The sequence below is a fragment of the Myotis yumanensis genome, unplaced genomic scaffold, assembly GCF_028538775.1.
Source record: "Myotis yumanensis isolate MYYU_CA2020_CCGP unplaced genomic scaffold, mMyoYum1.0.hap1 SCAF_16, whole genome shotgun sequence".
Lineage (NCBI taxonomy): Eukaryota > Metazoa > Chordata > Mammalia > Chiroptera > Vespertilionidae > Myotis > Myotis yumanensis.
Genome location: NW_027223767.1, coordinates 53170462 through 53194279, shown reverse-complemented (window position 1 = coordinate 53194279; position 23818 = coordinate 53170462). Strand labels below are relative to the sequence as shown.

Sequence of the window (23818 nt, the reverse complement as noted above, 5' to 3'; positions counted from 1 at the left end):
CGGCGTCAGCTCTACCTGCTCCGAGATGTGTTTGTCCCGGAAGAGGAGCCTCCTCCCCGGCCCCTCGTCTTGCCGTCTGTCCTGGACGGGCCTGTTCTGGGCACTTCGTATGCACAGACTCACACAGTGTGTGGCCCTCGGTGGTCCGGCTTCTTCAACGTTTTCAAGGCTCGTCCCGCTGTGGCCTCCCTGCTTCCTGCCTTTGCGCGGCTGAGTGACATTCCCCAGTGTGGACTGGCCATACTGGATCCATTATGGAGGTTTGGGTCGTTTCCAGTCCGGGCCGGCACAATGTGATTACCTGTGATAAATACTAAAACGCTGCTCGGAACGTGTTCAGCGAGGAAGACGATGGAATGGAGGCAGGCAGTCCTGGCCTCACCCTTTGAATTTAGTGGCATCACCTTCACCCTTCCGATCTGACCCCAGACCCAAGGATGCGCCCTTCTGGTCCGAGTGTGCAGGACGTGGGGGGGGGGGGGGCGCGGAGGGGGTGCACCCCAAGGCCGTGGTCCCCTGGGCCCCCTGCGGCCTGGCGGGTGTCATCTCTCCGGCCCTGGTCCTGGACGAAAGGCCCTCCCCATGCAGAGTCCGAGGGCGCGGCCCCGGGAGCCTGGAGGGGCGGGTTCGGCTTTCCCCTCCCCATCACCCTCCGGTCAGGGCACAGCCTGCAGGCCCGTCCCGGGGCTGTCCACAGCGGCCGCAGGTTCCGAGACACCCGCGGAGGCAGACGTAGAGCCTGCAATCGGGACGCGGCGACTCGGGCTGCTGCTGGGAGCAGGGGGCGGGGGCCAGAGCGAGGAGGGGCCGGCTCGGGGTCCAGGGGTCGCGCGAGGACGCCCAGGCGTGCTGGACCCGCCCCGCCCGCGGGGACAGCTCGGCTCCGCCCCTCAGGCCGCGTGGCCACGCCCACCGAACACCGAGGCCCCGCCCCTCGGGCAGCGAGTCTCCGCCCCCAGGTTGCTAGGGGAAGTGACGTCACAGCGCGATGGCGGCGGCTCCTTCAGGCAGCTGAAGGGGAATTTAGGCCCGGAAGATCCGAGTCCATCCGTGGCGGGGAGAGGGCAAGCGTGTTCGGCAGGAGCCGGAGCAGGGGCGGCGGCGCTCGGACTGTCCCATCCGCCCCGTATTGTGGCTCTGGGAGCGGCTGGGCGCCTGGAAAGCGATGGTGAAAGCGGGGCCGTGAGGGGGGCGGAGCCGGCAGCCGGACCCGCAGTAGCGGCAGCGGCGGCGCCGCCTCCCCGAGCTCAGACCCAGGAAGCGGCCGGGAGGGCAGGAGGGAGTCGGGCCCGCCGCCGCCGCCATGGAGCTCAGAGTCGGGAACAGGTACCGGCTGGGCCGGAAGATCGGCAGCGGCTCTTTCGGAGACATCTATCTCGGTGAGGCGCCCGTCCCTGGTTCGGGGCCGCCCGGCCGGCGTCCGCTCGGCCCCTCCGGCCCGGCCGCGGGGACCCGGTCCCGGCCGTCCCCCACCCCTGGGCACCCTCCGCCCCCCGCCTCTGTCCCCGGGACCCCGCCCCGCGGCTCCCAGGCAGGGACTTGGGCCCTTTCCGGGCCGGCCCGCGCCGCCGCCCCCCGGGGGCACCTGCCCAACGTGTGCCCGGGGCTGCGGGGTGGCCCGGGTCGGCCCGAGGCCCCGCTGGCCCCGCCGGCGGCCCGCACACAGACAAAGGCGGTGGCGGTGCGCGGCCCCGCGTCCTGCGCACGTGCGGCGGGCTGGGTGCGGTGGCCGGGGCGCCAGGGCCCCCGCTGCCCTTCGCGACGCGCCGGGCCGGGCCGGGCGGGCGGGCGGGGGCCGAGGGCGTGTTGCGCATCCAGCTCCGCGCTGGGCGCCCGGACGCGGAGCGGACGGTGGGGGCCGCGGCCCGGCCCGTGTCGGACGTTGGCCCGGCGGAGGCGGCCGCGGCGCCGCGCTGTCCTCGCGAGCTCGGCCCTGGCTGTTGGAGTGTCCGGGCGGGTCCGAAAACTGTTTGGGGCGGGACGTTCTGGCCCGTGTCCGGTTCCGGGGGAAGAACGCGCAGGTGTGCGGAGCGGCTGGCTGCGCCCTCCGGCGGGGCACCCACCGCGGACGCCCTGCGCTTCCGGGGTTGCGTGCCGGTGACCCCCCCCCGCCCCCCCCGGTGGGCCGTCCCGCAGGCCCGCGCGTGGGTGCGGAGGAGCCGCCGTTGCGCAAGTTTGGGGGTGAACTCTTCCGCGGGGTTTGGGCTGGTGGACTGTCAGGAGGGTCCGGCCTGGCTGTCCCCGCCCCTCCCGTCCGGTCCGGTCCGGTCCACCGGCGGAGGTGCCCGACCGCTGCTGTGCGCCCTCCGCCCCCCGCAGGGGACCCCGCCACACGCTGCATTGCTGCCTTTGAACCTGTGTTTCCTCCCGCTGTTCTCCCAGTAAAATACACTTTGGAGACGTTTGGATTCTACTGTTTAAATATTGATGCCCCGTCGTCAGCCGGCTGCCTTCTCGGCAGCGCTTTGGGCGGCCAAGGGCTGCTAAATGCGAGCTGTTTGCCTTATTGGTAGGACGGGGGGTTTGGGCAACACTTTCAGCCTGGGACCGAGGAGCTGGACGGAGAAGCCAGCCGTGAGCTGCCCTTCTGCGGGCATCAGAGTAGATGTCTATGAGTCCTCGTCCTCTGGTCTGAGGCTGCCGGACAGCGCCTGGTGTCCGAGAGTCGCGTGGAAGAGCTGTCAGCGAGCCATTCTCCGAGGTGTCAGCTCTCCTCCTGGGGTGGGAGGTCGGCGGCACCCTGTCTGCTGTCACCACTCTCCTCTCCCTGTGGGCCTCCCCTCCTGTTGGGCCCGCCCCGCTCGTGTGTCTGGCCTGGGTGGGTGGCCTGTGGCTCTCCTGCCTCCTTCAGAGAGAGGTACCCGGGGTTCACTGGAGTTCCTTGTGTGGGGCGGAGCACAGCAGGGTTTTCCCACCTGCGTGGACTCCAGAGCAGAGGAGCGTGCAGAGATCTCGTTGGCTGAAAGGTGGGTCTGAAGGTGCTCACCACATACTGTAGCTAAGGGTCAAAGATGAGGTCCAAAGAGCAGAGGATGGATTGAGTCATCTGGACCGGAGTTCTGTTCTGTTTGTTTAGGCATCGAGTCCTCACCTGGAAAGTCGGTATGTCCTTGGTCCTTCTTATGCCGGCACTTTGCTCTTGGTCAGAATACTCTAGACTCCACCGGGTAGGCTCACCCTGTTGTGAGCCTGGCGTTTGGGGTCATGGCGGTCCACGTGGGACTTTCTGTGCTTCCATACCTTTGACACTGGGAGGAGGGAAGGCTGTCCTTCAGCTGGAGCGGGCCTCACACACCAGGAAGTTCCAGTGTCCGCCTGTCCTCCCGGCAGCTGCGCAGAAATGGTGCTGCCCCTCCTGACCAGCCAGGCCCGTGGTGCTTCCCGGAGTCGCCCGTTCACAGGATGCGGTCTCGGGGCTGTTTCTCCAGCGCCTGGGCTTCAGAAAATGGACGGACTGGACTTGGGTCAACGTGGACTCCAAAACGTGTAGTCAACCCTCAGTCTCCTCCCCTGAGCTTGACAGGTCCGGAGGCTCCTGGGAAGGCCTGCGTGCTCACATACCTGTGCAGCACTCAGCAGGTGCCGCAGGAGGGAGCCTGGGCCGTCACTCCTGGGCCTCCCTCCGTCTTAGCTTCCACAAGCGTCAGCCCTGGTTGCTGGGGTGACTGAAGCCCTTTCACTTGCTGTCAGGGTACCCTTACCCATGTGATGACATTAGAAAATAAGGGAAGTGTCAGTGTCTCCAATATGGACCCTGTGCTCCAAAGCCCCGTGTGACCAATGGGCACTGGGGAAGAAGAGTGTGCAAGGGACCAGCCTGTGTGGTGGTGCCGTGGTCTGTACCGGGGCTGCTCTGAAGTGCAGCCATGCTTATGGAGCGCCTGCAGGGTGCTCAGCTCTCGGGGTGCAGGGAGCCCCTTCTCACGGAGCTGTTCCCCTTCCTGTCTGTCTTCTGGTGGCAGGGGACTGGGATACCGCATTCCTGGTGTCAGAATGGAGGTTTTCATTTTGCCAGCTTTTGGCTTTGGTACTTGCTCTGTCCGTTTATCTCCGGGCGGACTATACTGTCCACCCGACAACATGTCCAAACACCTTTTTGGGCACTAAAGTTTAGGAACCTCTTCATGTCTGATTTTCACGCTCCTGATGGCACCAGGCAGGTGTGGAACACATAGTAGGTCATCGCCTGCGTCCTCTAGGGTGGAGGCTGAGGGCTCTAATGAGAAGTCCTGGCACTGCATCAGCTGCTTGATCAACAGTTGCCCTGTGGGTGACCTTTGCCCTGCTGTTCCGGGGCCTCCCTGTTTCTTTGTGGATGTCACTCAGTGGGAGTTACCTCCCTGTCCCAGGACGGGGTCAAGCTTGTGGTTCGTTTCGCTTATTTACCATCTGCCCTGTCTGGTCAGCTCGAGGGACGGTGTTGTTGTCGTAAAACCAGCATTGACCTGTGTCGGACATGGACGTCCCGCTGCCTTGTGAGGCGCCCGCTTTTGCCTGATGGGCATTGAGAGTTGGGTTGTTTGGGGGCTAAGGCACCTGAGCGTAAACAGACCACTGGGTGCTGAACCTGGGACCAGCGCGCAGTGTTGTCTTCAGCTCCTGCTCCCATCTGGAAGCACTTCCACAAGTCACCGCTGTGAAGCACCAGGTTTTTCAGCTTCCAACTGGTCACAGCAGTACTTGTGCAGAATGAGATGAACGTGGTGCCGCGATGTCACCTTGTTGTCAGAGCTCGTGGTGCCTCCCTGCTGTCCTGTGTTTGTCCCCCTGCTCTGGGCAGTTTGGGGACGAGGCTTGGAGCAGCACCGCCTGAATCCTGGGGCTCTATCGACTGCAGAAGTGGTTCTGCCCAGTGGCCTCTGATGGTTGGTGTCCATGGAATGCACAGAACCTGAAGGGCTGCTGCTCAGGACTCCCACCCAGTGGGTGGGACCTGCCGGGGAGGCAGCCATGGCGTGCGCCACCTTCATGGCTGTGTGGCCGAGAGCCCATGTGAAGCCCTTCTCCTGGAGTGGCTGCACTCGGGAGATTTTCATGTCTCTGATCCTGGCGGGGGCCGGCTCAGTGCAGGTGTGATCCTGGCACAGGCCTGGCACATGGTTGGAGGAGGGAATCCTGTGTTCCAGAGTTGCCTGTGGTCATGTGTCCCACAGACTGTCTTGCAGGGGTAGCTCTTCTGTGTTAGTGAGTGGAGCTGGGAGTGTTTGCCTTCTCGGAGGCACTCGTCTGGTAGGTAGTCTGCGAAGGCCCAGGCTGCTTTTTCATTGAGGGCTTGTGTCCTGGCTGGGGCGGCAGTGATGAGTGTGTGGAGTTGCTGATGTCACTGGTGAGATGAGTCATCCGCTCCTCCTGCGCTGGCTAGTTCAGTTCAGGGTTCCGGGTCCTCACAGGAACTCTTGAGTTCATTTTTCATTTGCACAGTCCATTTCGTGTGAAGTCATTTCTGTTGTAATTGGATGATGGTCCCAACTGCAGGCAGGCAGAGCGACGTGCATTGTGTCTCTGAGGGCCCGAGAGTCTGCAGTTTGAAGGAAGCTCTCCGACCTGGAGGCCACGGGAGAGGTCGGTCGGTGGGGAATATCCCACTGAATCTGCACGTGACCGGTTTTGGATTCGGGCTCACTAGACAGGGCCCAGCCCCTGCAGCGTCTGAGCCACGAGAGGAGACTTTTCTTTGGGGTCTTGGGCATTCACTGGACGTTAGTCTCAGCAGGCAGCTCTCCTGCAGGCGGTCACTGTTGTGATGCTTGCTGGCCTGGGCTGGCGTCTCAGTGTGCTTTGTGACCATCACCCGTTGATGCCCACGGTCCCTCATGAATCGCGCTGTGGTCCCCCAGCAGGCGGAGGTGGCGAGCGCTGGGGAAGGGAGTGTCCCAGGCGCTGTCCGCGCTGCTGGAGCCAGTGGTAGGTGGTTCACGAGCACCGCACTGCTGGGGAGGCTCCCAGGCCTCATGCTTGGAGGGCACCTGTGAGGAAGCCAGCAGCGCCCTCGCCACAGAGGACTCCTCTGCTCTCCAGTTACAGCGCCTCGAGGAAGGGCCTGCAGGCCGCCTTGGGCCAGCTTGGAGCTCTGGAGCATTCACGTGTGAAGCCGGAGGGGGTGGTTGTCGGGTTTGCAAGTCATTATTGGAGGAAAATAAAGATAAAATATTTGCAGGTAAAAGCTCTTAATTTTACCTTGAAACTCATGGGCTGATAATTGGAGGTATTAGCATACGTTGTATTGCCAGTTTCAGTACAAAACTAACAAGGGTGTATGACAGGTACATGTTGCATAGGTGTAGTCAGGGCTTTGGAAACAACAGTTCATCCTCCCGGTCTAGCGTCGGTAAGAAACACAAGTGTTGTCCTGTTGCCTCGTATCACAAGGCTGACTGAGGGCACCCCCCCCTTCTGTCCCTTGGCCTGGCTGTGATGGGTCAGGGAGGAGCGCTGCCACCTGGGGATCTGCACCCGTTTGAGGAGTGCCCGACTGTTGAGAGGGCTGGGAGCTGGATGCTTGGCTGGGTGGGCTGGGGGCATGTGTTTGATGAGACCAGCCTTCCCTCTAGTGCAGTGGTTCTCAGCCTTGGCTGCACATGAGAATCACCTGGGAATCTTTTTAAAATCCTGATTTCTGGGCCACATCCTCCAGAAATTCTGTCTCTTTGTTATGGGGTGGGGCCACAACATGAGTAACAAAGAAACAGAATTTCCGGAGGATGAGGCCCAGAAATCAGGATTTTAAAAAGATTCCCAGGTGATTCTCACGTGCAGCCAAGGTTGAGAACCACTGCTCTAGAGAACGGTGCACACGTGCACACAGGCCTGTCCCAGCAGTGCGGGGCCGAGGGGCCACACGGAAGGTGTCGCAGGGACACATGGAGTCGCCCCTGGGGCTGCCCAACAGGGCGATAGGACGGTTCAGAGCAGGGGCGATGGGAGGCTGTGGAGGGCACCCGTCGGCTTCCTCGGTCTGGTGACCGAGTGGGTCCCTGCGGAGGTGGGGGTTGGGAAACCAGCTAGACTTTCCTATACATGTTCAATCCTCCCTGTTTTCAAAGGGGAAAAGGGTTCTTTTCCACGGGGTTTGTGCACCACTGACCTCTCACGACAGGAAGTGGAGTGTGACCATCCTGTGGTCCTTGGGAGATGCAGGCAGCGCTCCTGTTCCTGGCGGTGTGACATGGGGTTAGGTGGTGGGCGCCCGGTAATTAACACTGGCTTTTCTTCCTTTTGCAAGGTACGGACATTGTGGCGGGAGAAGAAGTTGCCATCAAGCTTGAATGTGTCAAAACCAAACACCCTCAGCTCCACATCGAGAGCAAAATCTACAAAATGATGCAGGGAGGAGGTATGGCCTTGACCTGCTAAGAGACAACTAGGGTTGTTTGGGGGCAGCGTCCCGAACCAGCGTCTCTGGCTTGTTTGGGGAAAGGGAGGAAGATGCCCACACCTGGACCCAGCTGTCAGGCAGGCGGGCTGCAGAGGCCTCCTCGCTTGGACTTCGGTCTCAAGCACTGCTTCCCTGGTCTGCACGGGGCAGTGTCTGAGCTCAGGGCCGGCGTGGGCTTTGACTCCAGCACTGCTGGTCGTTCTGTGCCAGCGGGGTCACATGGTTTGTTCACAAGCCTGGGCGGGAGGTGGGGGGTGACTTCAGACTTTTCTGAGTGAAACTACTGCAACCCCTTTGAGCTGAATTACTGTCCCAATTCTGTCCCCAAACCTCCCCTGGGGCCTAAGGGTACTGATGCATAGGGCACCCATCCTGACCTCAGAGTCTAACTTTTAGAATTTTCTGGACTGGAAAATATTTTCGCGGATGGAGCAGGAGGTGGGGTGTATAAGGGAGTCTCCATTGTGGAGGCGCTGCAGCCTGGAGAGGACTGTCTGCTGCTCCCCAAGGGACCTGGGCGCAGGGCCTTGGGAAGGATGCTGCGCCACTTCTCCTCAGAAGCCCTGGGGCGCTTCTTGGGGGGCGCTCCCCAGGGCTCCCTGCAGGGCTGTGACCTCTTTCCTCACAGCAGCGGGGTCTCTGCTGCTGCTGCTGGAAACCAGCACTTGGTGCAGCACAGGTGTCTCTAGCAACAGAGACGAACAGAGCAGCACACGGTCCTGCTGAACCCTGCACAGGGTATCCACGTGTCCCTCCTGCGTTTATGGGAGCAGAGAGGCCTTCGACTGGCACACGGGTAAAAACTTTCTGCCCCTGTCGTCCCAGGGAGAGGCCCGCAGAGGACCCGGCCAGGGTGCTTGCCCGCCAGCGGCCACAGCAGAAAGAAGTTTCTCAGGCACAACTTTTAAGGTGGTGACAAGTAGTACGAGGTGACTCAGGATGTGGCCTTCATGGGGGGAAGGAGCCTGGTGCTGGGGGTGGAATAGAACCTCCCAACTTAAAAGCCTTGTTGACTGTGAAGGAGCAGCACCTCTGAACTCCCAAGCTAGGGCACCCCTGTCATCTGCACAGGCAGGAGCACCCCTCACCCCGGCCGGGAGGATCTGACACGTCTCTGGACGGAGCTCAGTGCCTGGGGCCAGCACTGCTTCCCGCCAGAACCCTGCTCTAGGAGCCGGTGCCACTGCTCCCAGCTCCCCTGGCCCTTCTCCGGGACCTGCCAGTGCACCCGGACTCTGCGCTTCCCCACACAGATTGGGATCCCCCAGTTTCAGACGCACCCCCAGTGGCTGCTATCCAGGTGTAAGACTTGTGTTTTGCTTCATTTTTTTATTAACTTTATTTTTTTGTTAATCCTCGCCTGAGGATATTTTTCCATTGATTTTTAGAGAGTGGAAGAGACAGGGAGAGACAGAGAGAAACATCGATGTGAGAGAGACATCGTTTGGTTGCTTCCTGCCACTGAGGCATGGGCCCTTTGACCAGAATCGAACCTGGGACCCTTCAGTCCGAGGGGTGACGCTCTAGTCACTGAGCCACCCCAGCCACAGGGCAGGCCTGTGTGTGAGAGAATGATTGTATCCAGAAAAGCGAGCGCCTCCTGGGAGTGTGTGAACTCACTGACCGAGACCGAGACCACGCTGCGCCCGGCAGAGGAAGTGGGCATCGCTTTGCCGAGAGAGCAGGGGCTCTGCTGTTAACCAGCCTTCTGCGTGCGTCCCCGTGGGTACTGCAGGTCGCTTGTTGCTGACCCGGGGAAAGGGTCAGCGTGTGGTCCACAGGGACAGCAGGTGAGGAGTGAGCACCAGTCCAGCAAAATGCACCGCAGCTCTCTCTGCAGGTCCCCAACCTCGAGGGGTCTGGAAAAGGACAGATAAGCCCGTGCTTCCCTCTCCTCCCCATAAATTCAAGGTTTCACCCGAAGCTCTGGTTTCTAGCAGTGAATCCAGAGCTGCATTCGTCGGTCTCCTAGGAAGCAGCCTTGTGTCGACTTGGACAAAAGTTTCTTGCACCTTCATCTTCCCTTCCTTCCTCTCTCGACCCCACTGTCTACTGGCAGCCCCCTCCCCCTGCCTTGGACTAGAGGTTAAGGCAGCTCCGATCCATCTAAAGGCAGGTGTGCCTGCATGCGTCCCATCAAGGAAGGGTGGTCTGACCTCAGGAGGCTGGGAGCAGTGGATGGACTATTTCCAGCTTTTTCAGAATATGCCACAAATCATTGAAGCGTTATGGAGACTCCCAGAAATTAAATGTGTAGAAGTGTGGTCTTTTTCTGGGGGGTAGGAGTCCATTTTTAGGACAGACCTGGTCCAAATAGACAGGGAAGAGTGCCCTGGCCAGTGCGGCTCAGCTGATGGGCGGCGTCCTGGGCACCAGAGATTGCCAGTTCACGTCCCTGTCGGGGCACATGCCCAGTTTGCAGGCTCGATCATCCAGTCGATGTTTCACTCTTACAGCGATGTTTCTGCCTTCCTCTTTCTTCCTCTCTTTCTAAATCAATAAAAATATTTAAAAATAAAATAGGGAAAGAGGAGAAAAAGAAGAAAGGAGTGCTCAGGACCCTGCTGCAAGCAAGCCTGTTTCAGATTCTTTGCGTGGTGTGACCCTCCTGTGAGAGATGCTCTGGCGAGTCTTCCCGCAGTAGAGGAGGAGTGTGAACAGTGAAGCCCGGGACACGAGAAAAACAACACGTCTTTACACCAGCCGGGCCCACCTGGTGGCCAGTCACCAAATCCTGGCGCCTCGACGGGGTGGGCGGCAGAGCAGGATAGACTCCCGTCACCCGGTGTGCTGCTGCACTGGTCCTTCCCGACCCGGGAGCCGGATGCAGGCTGCACCCTGTTCTCCTTCCGCAAAGGCACCCTCTGCTGTCCGGCACCTCGGGCCACACCGGGAAGGTTAAGGACCGGGCCCTGCTTCCTGTCGCCAGCAGCCTTTGGGATGAGTGCAGAGGTCTTAGAACATCGGACCAACTCAGGGTTTTACAGACACATGAGCCCTGTGACGTGGGGGGCCTGGCCCCACAGACGGGATCTGGTGGGGGAAGCGGGTCTGAACAGGAATCCTTCCTCACCTGTCAACACCCTCGTCTAGCCTCTTCCTGTTCACACCCATTGCCAGTCTCCCAGGAGGAGGTGGCATCCTGGGGCCCCCGGTTAAAACTGTCTCCTGTGATACATTGAAGATGTGGGGCTTTCAAGAGGGCACTGCCCGAGAAGCAGCTCTGATTGGCAAAGTGAGCTGGTTGGGTAGGCTGTGCACTCCGATAGGTGGTCTCCATGGTGACAGGACACCATGTTCTTGCTGTGCAGGCCTGAGCAGCTGCCGACTCAGCCCTTGCGTTGCTCATGGGCCGGAGAACAAGCAGTGCAGAACATGTACTTCAGGGAGAAAGCTAGTCACACAAGATGTGTCAGCACACAACTGGGGCCGCTGGCCTGGGAGTGTGGACCACAGCGCAGTTGTCCCAGTGAGCAGCATAGAGGTGTTGGCTGGACTGGGGCACACGGGAGTGTAGGAGCAGCAGACCTGCAGCTGGTCCCCAGCCCCCCCTTCTGTCTCATCCTGACCCACTGACCGGGGCAGCTCAGTACCTGACCCCAGAGCGAGGAAGCCAGTGGTGGAAAACCCTGCTCGGAGACCCTCCCTCCCAGAGAAGACAGCACTGGGGGTTGGGCCGTCACTGCTCTCTCACCTCATTGCTTCACTCTGCACAGGCAAGGTCCTCCTCTCCTCTTTCGAAGGAAAACAGCTTCCCTATTCAGGCCGCTTCCAGCTGAGGTTCTGGGGTGTCCCTGACACCCACGGGGCACCTGCACAGAGGATGATTGACGTGCCTGCTCCCCTTGCAGGGGGAAGAGGAGAATGCTGTGGACCCTGCTCGACGCAGTATCCACCCTTTCCACTCTCCATGCTCCTTGAGACCCGGCCATTGGGCCGCCTCGTGGGGCAGGGCTGTGGCTCTTCCTCCCCAGAGGCAGGCTGGCTTGGCTTTCCCTGTGAGCTGGGCCACCGTGTGGCTGATGCTCTGGGAGGAGGGGCACCTCTGAGGTTGGAGGGCCAGCTTGGTTCCTTGGCACGACGGTCTAGACCTCCACAGCTGTGGTGCTTGTCTCTGTCTCCTTCCATCTTCTACCCCTGGGACAGAACACCTACCAGGGCCAGTCGCTGGAAAGATCCCAGGCCCTTGGAGTTCTGGGAGCCCACCTCCATTGCCTCGCGCTCCTTCAGACTCTAAAGCCTCCCTGGAGAGCCTGCGCAGGCTCAGAGTGCACCGGGGCCAAGCGTGGTCATGGCGCAGACAGGAAGCCTAATCCCGTGTGCATGGTGACCCACTACGGATGCCAGCCCCGTGCAGCAGCTGCGGCTCCCAGCACCTTGGCACGGCCACCTGCAAACTGCTGGGTGGACACGGAGCCCACAGTCTGCTGAGCCCCAGGGTCCTGGTCAGATGGCTCTTGGCCCCTGAGAAGTCCAGAAACTGAAGTGTAATTACTTTTCTTAATGTGATTGGTTTTTTAGAGGGGGAGAGAGAGAAACATAAGTGAGCCTCCTGCACACTCCCTACTGGGAATGGACCTCACAACCCAGGCCTGTGCCCTGACCAGAAATTGAACCGGCAACCTCTTGGTGCAAGAGTTGACACTCAACCACTGGGCCACACTGGCCGAGCTGAAGTTTAATTCTTAATAGTTTAGCCAAATACAAACCATAGGTGACTAGGAATAAATCTTAAGACACACAAGACCTGTGTGCAGAAAATATAAAGCTTGACTGGAGGATACTGAAGACGACTTACAAGTGTTCCTGGTGTGAAGACTCAGATGTCGCTCCTCCCAGAGTGCCTCGGCCAGCAGGGTTCCGTCCAGGCCCAGCAGCGTGTTTCTTCAACATGACAAGCTGACTCGAGAACTCACGGGATAGCCAAGGTCCGAGACTGAATACTCCCGAGGAAGGCATGTGCCCCGAGAAGATCAAAACTCAGGCTGGAAGGAGTGACAGCCCGAAGCAGTGAGCACGCCTGGCATCCAGATAATGGCTTCTGGTGTCGTTTCTCACAGGAGCCTGGTCTCACAAGGGCTGGGCAGGAGGAGGTGAGGCAGTCGAGCAGGCTGTGTGTGGCTCAGGGAAAGTTCTCAGGCCAGTGGGCACGTGTCCAGAGGACACAGGAGCAAGCTTGGAGGGGCATCTGTTGGCCAAACTTGGGATAACTGGAACCTCAGAACGAAGAGCTCCATCCCCTGGGAGAAGGGAAGAGCGTTCCTGACTCCAGAGTGTGCGCTCACAGGAAGCTCCACAGAAAAATTCGGAGGGAACTATGGAGTGGGAAATTGCCGCTTTGTTGATGGGTCCCAGCAGGAGTCACCGATGCCTGCAAGCACCTTCAGGGAGCGGGTGTGAGCCCACCCTGAAGTTTCGCCCACGGAGGACGGTAGCGGAGAGTGGATGGTGAAGAGCCGGCGGGCAGCAGCTGACAAGGGGTCCAGCCAGCAAGCAGGCACATCCAAAGTGGTTGTCCTGCAAAGCTGCCCGAGCACCAGAGGTCTGTGGTGACCACACACCACAGGTGGCCCTGATGGGACCTGGGTGGGGGAAGCTGTGAACACATTGTGGCCACAGTGGTGCTGCCCCCACACGGAGACAGGAACGGGCCTGGGAACTTGCCGGGAGCTGGTCCATCCTTGCTGTTTCAAGGGACCTGGCATATATGGCATACTATTCTTAATATGTTTGCTCACCTTCTTGGTGCTATGTGTTTTAACCAAGGTCACCTCTCCAAGAAAGGTTGTTTCCCCAGGTGGGGATTTTTCCCTGAGGTTAGGGAGGGGATACAACCCCTTAATTAAGTGCCAGGCGGGTAGTTAAGCTACATAATCTTTACTCCCTGGAATGGAGATAAGAAACGCCCCAACCTTTGTAATAGAAATTGACAGGATTAAAATCGGCTGGTATAAATACGGGTGTAACAAGACAACAAACATCAGCTCCTCATCAGATCCTCATCAGATCCTCATCAGATCCTGATCAGTTCCTAACCAGAACTCCGACCAGAACTTTGGCTGGAGATCCTGGCTAGAGGTCCTGACTAGGCTGCTGATCAACTGAAGGCTGTCTTCGTGTCATTCCTTCTTCGCCGACTCCGTCCACACCTTTGGGGACCCCTGGACCCGCTGGGATTGGACCCCAGCAGGAACTGACCTGCAAGACCAGCCGTGGGTCCTGTGCAGATGTCATCCCAGTGGGAGAGGCCTCGTGAGCATGTGGTGCCAACGGCGGTGGGCGTGTGCCTCACCTCACCAGGAACCACCTCCAAAGAGTGAGACTGGAAAATGTTTATTTTTTAAGTCGGCTTCACTGAGGTGTAATCAGCTGCGTTTATTTATTTATTTCTTAAAAATATATATTTTATTGACTTTTTTACAGAGAGGAAGGGAGAGGGATAGAGAGTTGGAAACATCGATGAGAGAGAAACATCGATCAGCTGCCTCCTGTACACCTCCTACTGGGGAGGTGCCCGCAACCCAGGTACATGCCCTTGACCGGAGTCGAACCCGGGACCCTTCAGTCCGCAGGCCGACGCTTCTATCCACTGAGCCAAACTGGTTTCGGTGTGCGTTTATTTTAAGTGTGCAGTGTGATACGTTTTGCCGTGTTGATACCCTCATGGAACCATCTCCGTGACTGGGAGAGTTGCTGTCTCCTTCACTCCCAGAAGTTTCCAGGTCCCCCTTTGTCCCTCCACTCCCTCCCTCTGTTGCCATGTCACCACTCCTCTGCTGCCATCGGGTTGGTTTGCATTTCCTAGTGTCTGGAAGGGAGCAGGACTGTGCTGGACGCGTCTGTGCTGTGCGTCCCGGGTGTCGGGCACGCCCACCGCTGCTGGGCCCTCTCGCAGGCCCTGTGGGTGTTGGTTTCCTTTTCTCATGGTCAGCAGCCGGCTTGGGTGGTTGTGCTCTTCAAATTGTCCATTTTGTGTGAGTTGGAGTTACTGGCACGAAGCTGTTCCCATGTTTCCTATCAGCCTGTGAACGTTCAGTCTCGTTAGCCCGTCGTCTGGATGGTGGTAGCTTGTATCTCTTCCCTAGCAGTCTGACTAGAGGTTTATCAAAAATCTTCTCAGAGAACCAGCTTTTGGTTTCAGTAAGTTTCCTATTTCATTGATTTCTACTGTGACCTTTTATTTGTGCTAACTTTGGGTTTCTTAGGTTTTCAGATAGAAACAGATCATTGATCTCTTTCTAGCACAGGTGTTCACTTGCTGCAGATTCCCCCAAATACGACCGTCGCAGCGTCTCCTGAGTCCTGCTGTGTTGGGTCCCCATTTCACTTAGTCCCACACGCTTTCTAACCCCCTTCTGATCTCTCCCTGGGTCCAGGGCTGTTTAATGTGGTGCCTGTGTGCAAAGCGGCATTTGTTTTGCTCGCCAGCAGAAGTCTTGTCTCTGCCTCTGACGTCCCTGGCCTCGTTGCCACTCCCAGGCTGGATGCTTGGTGCTGGCTGTGAGCAAGGACTGCAGGGTCTGCGATGTCAGCCTACTCCCCAGCAAACCAGTTGGCGATCCATGGTTTCATGGAGGCTGCAAAGGACGAGACTCCCTGAGCTCCAGCGAAGGGACAGCAGCGGGAAGACCTGGGGAGACACCCAGTTGTGTGACTTCAGGGTGAGGGCTGCCGCTGTCCCTGTGTTGAGGCGCCCGCACCGCCCGAGGGACAGGCAGGCACCAGTTCTGAAGTGCCTGACGGAGCTTCCAGATAACTTGGGGGTGTTGCAGAGCTCCGTTCTGTTCCTAAGGGGTGCTGCTGTCTGAGGGCGCACTCCACAGCGCCGGCCCTTTACCTTCACGAGGCCTGTCTGGTGTCGGGCGCACGGGAGGGTCCTGCTGTGAGACGGGTGAGCTCAGTCAGACGGCTTGTCTTCCTGTCGCTTTGCTTCCTGTATTGCGGTGCTGTTAACTGCAGAGGCTTAGAGCTGGTTCTCTTGGTGAACGGATGCCTTTGTCACTGTGAAATGACAGCCTTCTCCGCCATCTGCTGCGTGCGATGCTAATGTGCCTTCTGTGCCCTTTTGTCCTCCTGTCTGTCCTGCCTGGCGGGCGCCCAGTGTATGTCTGTGCGGAGAGGGCGCCTGCTCTGTCTCTAGTCTGGGGAAGTGCCCACCGGGGTGGCAGGTCCCCCAACAGCATCGTCTCTGGTGCTGGGAGCTGCTGTGGGGACTTGGTTCTCACGTGTGTCCGTCAGGCTGTGGGTTTGGGGCCATGCAGGCCTCTCTGCGCAGCCGCAGGCCCTGAGGGGCTCACTGTTCTACGTCACTGTGGCCTCGCCTGCCGCTGGCTCGTGGACAGGAGCAGAGCAGGCCTGCAGGTGGCTGTGCACGTCTGTCTGTCTGTGCTGGCGGCTTCTGCAGCCTGTGCCTCTGGGTGCAGTGTTTCCTCAGCGCTCGAGGCAGGCCTCCCGTTCTGAGGAGAAGCCGCGGTTCCCGCCTCTTCGCTCCTCAGTGTGGGGCCTCTCTTCCCTGCTGCTCCCGGATGTTCTGTCACTATTGTGAGCACTTCGCTTGTCGGGACGGCCGTGTGATGGTCTTCATGATGCTTTCCTGGGGCCTGCGGGTTAAATGCCATCATCAGGCTGTTTCTTCCCGTGTGAAGTTTGTCCCCGTCCCTTCTCTTTCCTCTCCTGGGCGCTCTGGTCACAGAAATGGCGGTGCCTTGCAGTTGTCCCAGCTGCAGCTCCGTGTCACATGCCTTCAGGCCCACAAGGTCGGGCCTGCTGGGAGCCCACTCATGTGTTCCCACCGTGCACGTTGCAGGGTTCCTCTCTGCAAGTCGGATGTGAGTGTTCTGTGGATCTCTCCCGCGATTGGTGCATGCACCGCCCTCACAGAGGATGTTGACCACTGGGTCCCTGGGCGCTGCTTCCGCCCACACCCCTCTCTTCGCTGCCCCTCCTTCTCTGTCCTGCATTTGGCCGCCCTTCACCCACAAAGTGAGCATCATGTTCTCACCTTGTGTCCCGTGACTACTGCCCACCTGACCCTGGTCAGGGAGTCACATGTGAGCGCAGGTGTGTCAGGGTCTTCTGACCCCACCCCTGGCCGCCCTGAAACCTGTGTCTCTTCCAGTGGGCATCCCCACCATCCGGTGGTGCGGGGCGGAGGGGGACTACAACGTCATGGTGATGGAGCTGCTGGGGCCCAGCCTGGAAGACCTCTTCAACTTCTGCTCGAGGAAGTTCAGTCTCAAGACTGTCCTGCTGCTGGCCGACCAGATGGTGAGCGCTGCCTCATGGCCCCTCTCCCCCGCCTGTCCTGCACAGGGAGGAAGGAGGTGTTCATTAACCATTGCCATGAGGTGTGACAGGTGGGCTGGGTTTGGAGAGCCACCACGGGCACGGCACAGCTCACCCAGGTGTGGGGCCTGCCTCCCGGCAGATGGGGCCGCAGAGGGACGGCTGCTGCTGTCCATCCCCCGGGAGAGCCCACCACAGGGAACCCCCGGGTGTGGGGTGTGGGGTGTGGTTGTGGTGAGGGTGGTGGGTTGTGTCCCATCCGATGATGGCGCACTGCCCCAGCCGAGGGTGCGACACGCAGCTCCAGCAGGGCCCTGGCTGCGGGCAGGAGCTGCCTCCGCGCACTGTCAGGCTGACCCCCTGTGGCTCTCCCGCAGATCAGTCGGATTGAATACATTCACTCAAAGAACTTCATCCACCGTGACGTGAAGCCAGATAACTTCCTCATGGGGCTGGGGAAGAAGGGCAACCTGGTCTACATCATAGACTTTGGCCTGGCTAAGAAGTACCGGGACGCCAGGACCCACCAGCACATCCCCTACCGTGAGAACAAAAACCTCACCGGGACGGCGCGGTACGCCTCCATCAACACGCACCTTGGAATCGGTGAGCCTTGCCGCTGGCCGTGGCTGCCTGGCCTGTCGGGCTCAGCTCGGAAAGGCCGGCCTCGGGAACTGGGAGTCGGCACGTGGGGAGGCAGGCGGGCTTCAGGGACCGTCGTGCTGGGACTCTGAAGCGTGGTGGGTGGGCAGGTAGACAGGGCTCCCTGGCAGCTGGGATACGGGTGTGGCTCATCTGGGAGCCACAGTTCTCTAATAGCACATCCGGGCAGATTCTTTAGCAAAGAATCCAAGTGTGTTTTTTTGTGGTTTTTAGAGTTCATTTTCCACAGTGTGTGTGTGCTTGCTGCTGCTGGCTTGGGCCAAGCTTTGCTCATTTCCTCCTCTTTCCAGAACAATCTCGAAGGGACGACCTGGAGTCACTGGGCTATGTGCTCATGTACTTCAACCTGGGCTCCCTGCCCTGGCAGGGGCTGAAGGCTGCCACCAAGAGGCAGAAATACGAGCGCATCAGTGAGAAGAAGATGTCCACGCCCATCGAAGTGCTGTGCAAAGGCTACCCCTGTGAGTGGCCGCAGGCCTGCGCGTGCAGGGCCGAGGGAGGGTGACCCAGGCCAGCCCCTCGTCTGGCGAGTGTCCGGTTCTCCGGAACATCTGGAGCTGCAGCTCAGGGCATTTCCCTTTGCTGTGCGGGGCTGCCTCTGGGACAGGTGCCCAGAGAAGCCAGGCTGCTCTGTGCTGCTGCCTTCTCCTCTAAAGATTTTTTTACTGCTTTTTGGGGACAGAGAAACTGATGGGCTGTCTCCTACACGCCCCCTACCAGGGACGGAGCCCGCAACCCGGGCGTGTGCCCTGACCAGCAATCAGACGGCAACCTTTTGTCGCGTGGGATGGCGCCCAACCAACTGACCCACACCGGCCCGGGCGGTGCTGCATTTTCTTAAACTTTCCCAGCGCCTCCGTGCTGCACAATGTGGCTGGTGTTTCAGGTTCCCTGTTCTGCCCCCAAGTGAGGAGGGTGGGTGGTAAACAGCGACGTTACCTGTTGCCGTGCGGTTCCCAGTCGGGTGTTGCTGCTTAGCTCCGAGTGTCTTGTTTTACAGCCGAGTTTGCCACGTACCTGAATTTCTGCCGTTCGTTGCGCTTTGATGACAAGCCTGACTACTCGTACCTGAGACAGCTCTTCAGGAACCTGTTCCATCGCCAGGGCTTCTCCTACGACTACGTGTTCGACTGGAACATGCTCAAGTTTGTAAGTAGCGTCGCCAGCTTGCTGACCTTCCCAGGCGGACGGGGAGCAGCCCATCGGCCAAAGGCTGCGGCTGTCTGCTCACGTGCGTGAGGCGAGCTGCCTGAGGTTCGGGTTCAGAGCACGTTTGCTGCACTGGAGCTGGCGTTCCTGCCGGGAGAGGTTCCTGAAGCGGAGAGGCCCCAAGCAGCAAAGTGCCCGTCGAGGGGAGGCAAAGACAGGCAGGCAGGCGCGGGGGCGCCCAGAGCCAGACGCTCCAACACCATCTCTTCTTGTGTTACCATCAGCTCTCGGGGGTGTGGTTTTGTCCCTGGGGTGTTGCTGTGTGGTGCCTGCGTGTTCCTTATGCAGGAGGAGCGGCTGAGACAGGCCTGTGCACCAGTGTGTGGCCTGGGAAGGTGCTGGGTGTTGAGTCTGACCTTGGCCCTGCAATCAGCTAGACTTGTGGTCTGTTCCTTAATTGCCTGCGGGAATGCTGCAGGGCGTGGGGGCGGAGTTTGAACTTTAATTTGTTCCCATCCAAGTTGGGTCTGTGAGTTGTTAGTTAATCTGCGGGCATCAGGGCCAGAAGCCCAGTTGTTTTAGAACTTCCCCTTCCTCTTTCATTAAAACTCGTTCTCTTTAGTTGTGAGCTTAAAATAGCAATTGGGACCTTTCCAGGGTGACACAGTCTGAGGAGCAGAGCCTCCTCTCCGGGTGCAAAACAGGAAGCCTTTCCCTGCCCTGGGCGCAGGCTCCGTGTGGCCGGCCTCGAGGCTGCAGCCTCCAGCGGGGAGAGTCCGCCACAGAGCCTGCCTGACACAGACCTGGCCTGTTCGTCCACGGAGAGCCAGGGGGTGGGAGCAGGGGCCTAGAGTCTGACATCAGAGTGGGCCTCCGGTCAGAGCCCCGTTCTCATCAGGGCTCGGCCGACCTTTTCTGTAAAAGGCCACCTAGGGCGGTATTTTGGCTTTGCAGTCAGACGGTGCTGCAGCCGCCCAGCTCGGTTGTAGCTGGAAAGCCTGTGGGCAGTGTGTGGGTGAAACGTGTGCAGAAACAGATGGGTCTGAATTTGGCCCAAAGGCCAAAGTTTGCAGACTCTCTTGCCTGGTAGGGCTGGGAATCGTGTGTTAGCTTCAGTGTGCGGTAGCCTCGCTGTGCCACGTGACACGCTGTGCCGTGCAGTGGCTTGGTCCTCCCTGAGAGTGGAAGTGGCTGCTTGTGCCCGAGTCTTCCACGTGGCCCTCTCAGGACAGGCCTGACCTCTGCTCTCCTCGTGACGTGACCACCAACATCACCTTTGCCTTGGGCTTGAGGTCTGGGCCGAGTGGACTGCCGCTCATGCCTGCTTCTCAGACTCCCGACTGCACACCCTCCGACGATTTCCTGTCCCTGTGAATGCTGACAGCGGAGGGCCCCCCGCTGCCAGGGGTTGGGGTTGGAGGAAGTGCTGTAGCCATCGTGGGGTTTCTCTGCTGCCCTGGGAAGTCGGGGGAGGCCTGGCTGCTCGCTCCCCACTCGGGACTGGGATGGGCTGAGCGTTGCCCTGGAGGGAGAGACACCTTGCTGGCTCCGACTTGTTCCAAATGCCCCTGGTGTGTCTCAAGCGGCAGGGACAGCCAAGGCCAGGGGTGGGCAAACTTTTTGACTCGAGGGCCACAATGGGTTCTGAAACTGGACCGGAGGCCGGAACAAAAGCATGGATGGAGTGTTTGTGTGAACTAATATAAATTCAAAGTAAACATCGTTACATAAAAGGGTACGGTCTTTTTTTTTTTTTTTAGTTTTATTCATTTCAAATGGGCCGCATCCGGCCCGAGGGCCGTAGTTTGCCCACGGCTGGCCAAGGCCTTGGGTTGTCTTGCAGCCCTGTTCAGCTCTGGCCGCCTCTTGCCTGCCTAGGGTGCCAGCCGGGCTGCTGACGATGCGGAGCGGGAACGCCGGGACCGCGAGGAGCGGTTGAGACACTCCCGAAACCCAGCCACACGGGGGCTCCCTTCCACAGCCTCGGGCCGGCTGCGGGGAGCACAAGAAGTGGCTGCTCCCACCCCCCTCACCCCTACCTCACACACTGGTGAGTGCCCTGTGACCACCCCACCCCGCCTCCCAGCAGGCAGTGGGTTCTGTTTGGGTGTGACCTCGAGGGGAGCCAGCTCTGAGCAGGGTCTGGGCTGGCAGCTGCGCCTCCTGGGGGTGCCTGTGTGTCCCTCTTCCAACTCCCGAGGGTGGACAGGCCAGGGAGCAGCCTGGGCGGTGCCTTTACGAGAGTCCATCTCGCAGTTTCTCATTCTTAGTACGCACATCCCCCACCAGCCTCTCCGTCCCCACTCCTTCCCCATCCCTGACAGCATCCCAGCAGAGCCCTGGGCAGCCTTCCCATGGGAGACCCACGCTGGCGTCCCTCTCGAGAGCCCTGCCCCCAGGCCCTGGGCAAGCTGCTGGGAGGCGAGGCGAGTGTTGGCTGGGGGACCTGCCTGTGCTGCCCTGATGGCCAAGGGGATGCAGGTGGGGCAGGCCGCCTGGGCCTGCTCTGGGTTGTGTGCTGAAGACAGCCTTGGATGGAGTGTCAGGAGGCCTCACTCCCCGCCTCTCCTCCAGCTAACACCTCTCCTCGGCCCGTGTCCGGCATGGAAAGAGAGCGGAAAGTGAGTATGCGGCTGCACCGTGGCGCCCCCGTCAACATCTCCTCGTCGGATCTTACGGGCCGACAAGATACCTCCCGCATGTCCACCTCACAGGTATGCGCGCCAGCTTGCCGGGGTCGGACACTGGCCCAGGCTTCTCTCTGTTTGGACTGGTCTATGGGCTCCGGGCGGGGTGGGTGAAGGCTTTGAAGGGTTGAGCTGACGAGGTGCCCTGGCCCCTGGCTGCTATTCGCCCCCGGGGTTGAGAGCCCCTAGACCAGCTGTGTGGGTGCCGGGCGCGTCTCCGCCACGCCGGACAGGTAGCGGGGCCTCTTCTCCTCTGCTGCCCCAGCCCAAGCTGGCCTCAGGCTCAGCGTCCCCTGCGCACACTCGCCGCACTGCGCCCGCGGGCTCTGGGTGTCGTGTAGGCACACCCAGCCTTGGGCTCTCCTCTCCTTGGCTAGGCGTTCCCCGGTCGAGTCTGGCCAGGGGAGGGGCTGCTGGCAGTCACGTGGGGTGGTGGGCAGAGGCCTGTTGGGGCCCAGCACCTGGTGACGTGCGTGGGTGAGGGTCCCCGTCTTGGTGGCCCTGTGTGCTTGTCCTCCGCGTCTCCCTCTGGCCGTTCTGTCTTGCAAGTAGATCTCTCAACACAACAGCTTTTTCCCTCAAGTACTGCCAGGGTCCCCTTCCATGACAAGGGTGGTCAGGCGTCAGGAACCTGCCCCTGCTCCCGCGACCGTTCTGTGGGGTGTCCTGGGGGGAAGTCGGGTGCAGTGGCCCTCTGGTTCACTGTGATGCCACCTCGGTGTATACGTCAGCTCCTGGGCCACACGGCCAGGCCTGGTGGGTTTGGGATGTGGCTTGTTGGTGAATAGGGTGGCGTGGGCGTGGTGGCTGGAGAGCTGCGGTGCCTGCTGGTCTCTGGCAGAGGACCAGGTGTGCCCGACGGAGTCAGAGCTGACCTCCAACTAGTGACCCTGCTGGACATGGTGGGCTCTGGGCCTAGTTCTCCAGAGACTGAAGAACTTGAGGGGTCTGGCCGGGGTGATGGTCCCAGCCCTCCTCCCTCTCCTCAGGATGCAGCAGGGCTTCGGGGGCTCCTTCTCAGGAGCCCTGGAATCCATGAGTCAGCAGCCGGGAGCAGGTCCTGGGAGCCGTCCACCCCACCTGCGTGTGCAGTGGCGCTGTGGCCCCGGGCAGCTCTGGCAGGGACGCCAGGGCCTGGGGACGCCAGGGGCTCTGTGTGGACTCAACGTCTGCATGTTGGGGACCCAGCCAGCAAAGACCAAGGAAGGAGCAGGCCGACCTTCTTAAGAAAAGAAAGTGTCTGATGGGTTTGGGGTCACTGAGGAAGTGGAAGAGCCAGAGGTCCCCAGGTGGGAGTGCAGCTTTTCTCCATCAGGCTAGCCTCACCGCTGGCCTCCAGTGCGCCCGGGCACAGCTCCGCGGCCATCCTGGGAAGGCTTAGCCGCCGCGGCGAGCTTGTAACTCGGATCCTCTGCGCTCCTGTTCTGTCTCCATCTGGAGGAATAGAAGGTGGACCTGTGCGTAGGGAGGGTCTCTGAGAGGTTTGATTGGGGTGTGTTTCCCCTCCAAAGGCAGCACCTCAGCTTTTGTCACTGGTCACCCGAGAGGTTTTCTCAGGATCTTCATGTGGAGGACACGCCCTGTCCCAGGCGTGTCTGTCTCGGGTTCCTGGTCACTGTGGGCGGCTCCTTTAGGAAGCTCTGAAAGGCCCCTGAGGGCCAGCTTGAGACTCAGGGCGGGGCTGCCCGTCTGCCCTGGTGGTTTGGAAGTTATGGAGGGAGTGGAGTCCCGGCTTCCATGATGTTATAGCCTCCAACCACACTGGCTCCCCAAAGAAAGGGGGTGAAGGAGAAGCAGCCATGCGTGTGTCCGCCTGCCTCCTCCACAGCAGCATCTCTGCCCTCCAGGAAGAGGCACATCTGGTGCCCATGCGCCCGGCCCAGCTTCAGCAGGAAGGGAGGGCCTCGGTGCCATCGTCAGCTCGCCGGTCAAGACCTGCTGCCCCTCTCCGGCTGGGTGTGGGGTGTCGACCCGTGTCCCTCGTCCTGACCCCTGGCCAGCCTGCACTCACACTGCAGTGGCCGCTCCTCGCACCCACTTCCTTCTCATGGGAGCCGTGCTAGACCAGCCCCTGGGGCCGGCCTTGCATCCCTGTCCCTGGAGTGCAAGTGGCTCACAGGGAGCCTGCAGGGCAGGACGTCTGGTGGAGGAGCTTGTGCGTGACGTTCTCTGGGGCCAGCAGTGCTGGTGGGTAGCGCTGGTTCCGGGCCGTGTGCTGCGCGGCAGTGTTAACCCACATCCCGCCACCCAGGGAGGTCCCTCCTCGCCGTGTCAGTGAGGGGGTGTGTCCGGACGTGTGTGGTAGGGAGGCACAGGCTGCTCCGAGCAGTGACAGGCCGGCAGCTGTGCGTCGTTCTCGCTGCCCCCCAGCCCCCGTCGGCCTTAGTGCAGGTCATCCTGGAGGAGCCACTGTCTGCTCTTGTTTGGGGGCAGGTGAGGCTGAGCTCCTGGGCGGTTAGTGCTGGTGGAGGCGAGGCCACGCTTCTCGGAAAGGAGCCTCCTGCGGGCCAGCCGGGCTCCCTTACCAACAGCTGTCTTTTCCCCCCACCTCAGAATAGCATTCCTTTCGAACACCACGGCAAGTAGCTGCACGTCTCCCGGTGGAAGGCAGCACTGGGTGAGTGTGCTCGTGGCCGGTCTGTCCAACAGCAGGCTCCAG

The 23818-nt window shown here is 60.2% G+C and overlaps 1 protein-coding gene across 4 annotated transcripts in view; it reads left to right on the top strand.

The window, feature by feature from the left end:
* The first annotated feature begins 968 nt into the window (after positions 1–968).
* The window catches only part of CSNK1D (casein kinase 1 delta), a 25535-nt gene continuing 2685 nt past the window's right edge, over positions 969–23818 (top strand). The window contains exons 1-10 of one of the 4 annotated variants that reach the window (XM_070394633.1): positions 1291–1379; positions 7223–7333; positions 16182–16357; positions 16494–16642; positions 17038–17266; positions 17614–17784; positions 18324–18472; positions 20351–20522; positions 21047–21186; positions 23713–23776. In XM_070394633.1, coding sequence (XP_070250734.1) covers positions 7266–7333; positions 16182–16357; positions 16494–16642; positions 17038–17266; positions 17614–17784; positions 18324–18472; positions 20351–20522; positions 21047–21186; positions 23713–23745 — 1287 coding nt within the window. In that variant the 5' untranslated portion in view covers positions 1291–1379; positions 7223–7265 and the 3' untranslated portion in view covers positions 23746–23776. Of the gene's footprint in view, positions 1380–7222; positions 7334–16181; positions 16358–16493; positions 16643–17037; positions 17267–17613; positions 17785–18323; positions 18473–20350; positions 20523–21046; positions 21187–23712; positions 23777–23818 lie in introns of all 4 variants that reach the window. The other 3 variants (XM_070394635.1, XM_070394631.1, XM_070394634.1) reach the window with 3 other exon arrangements.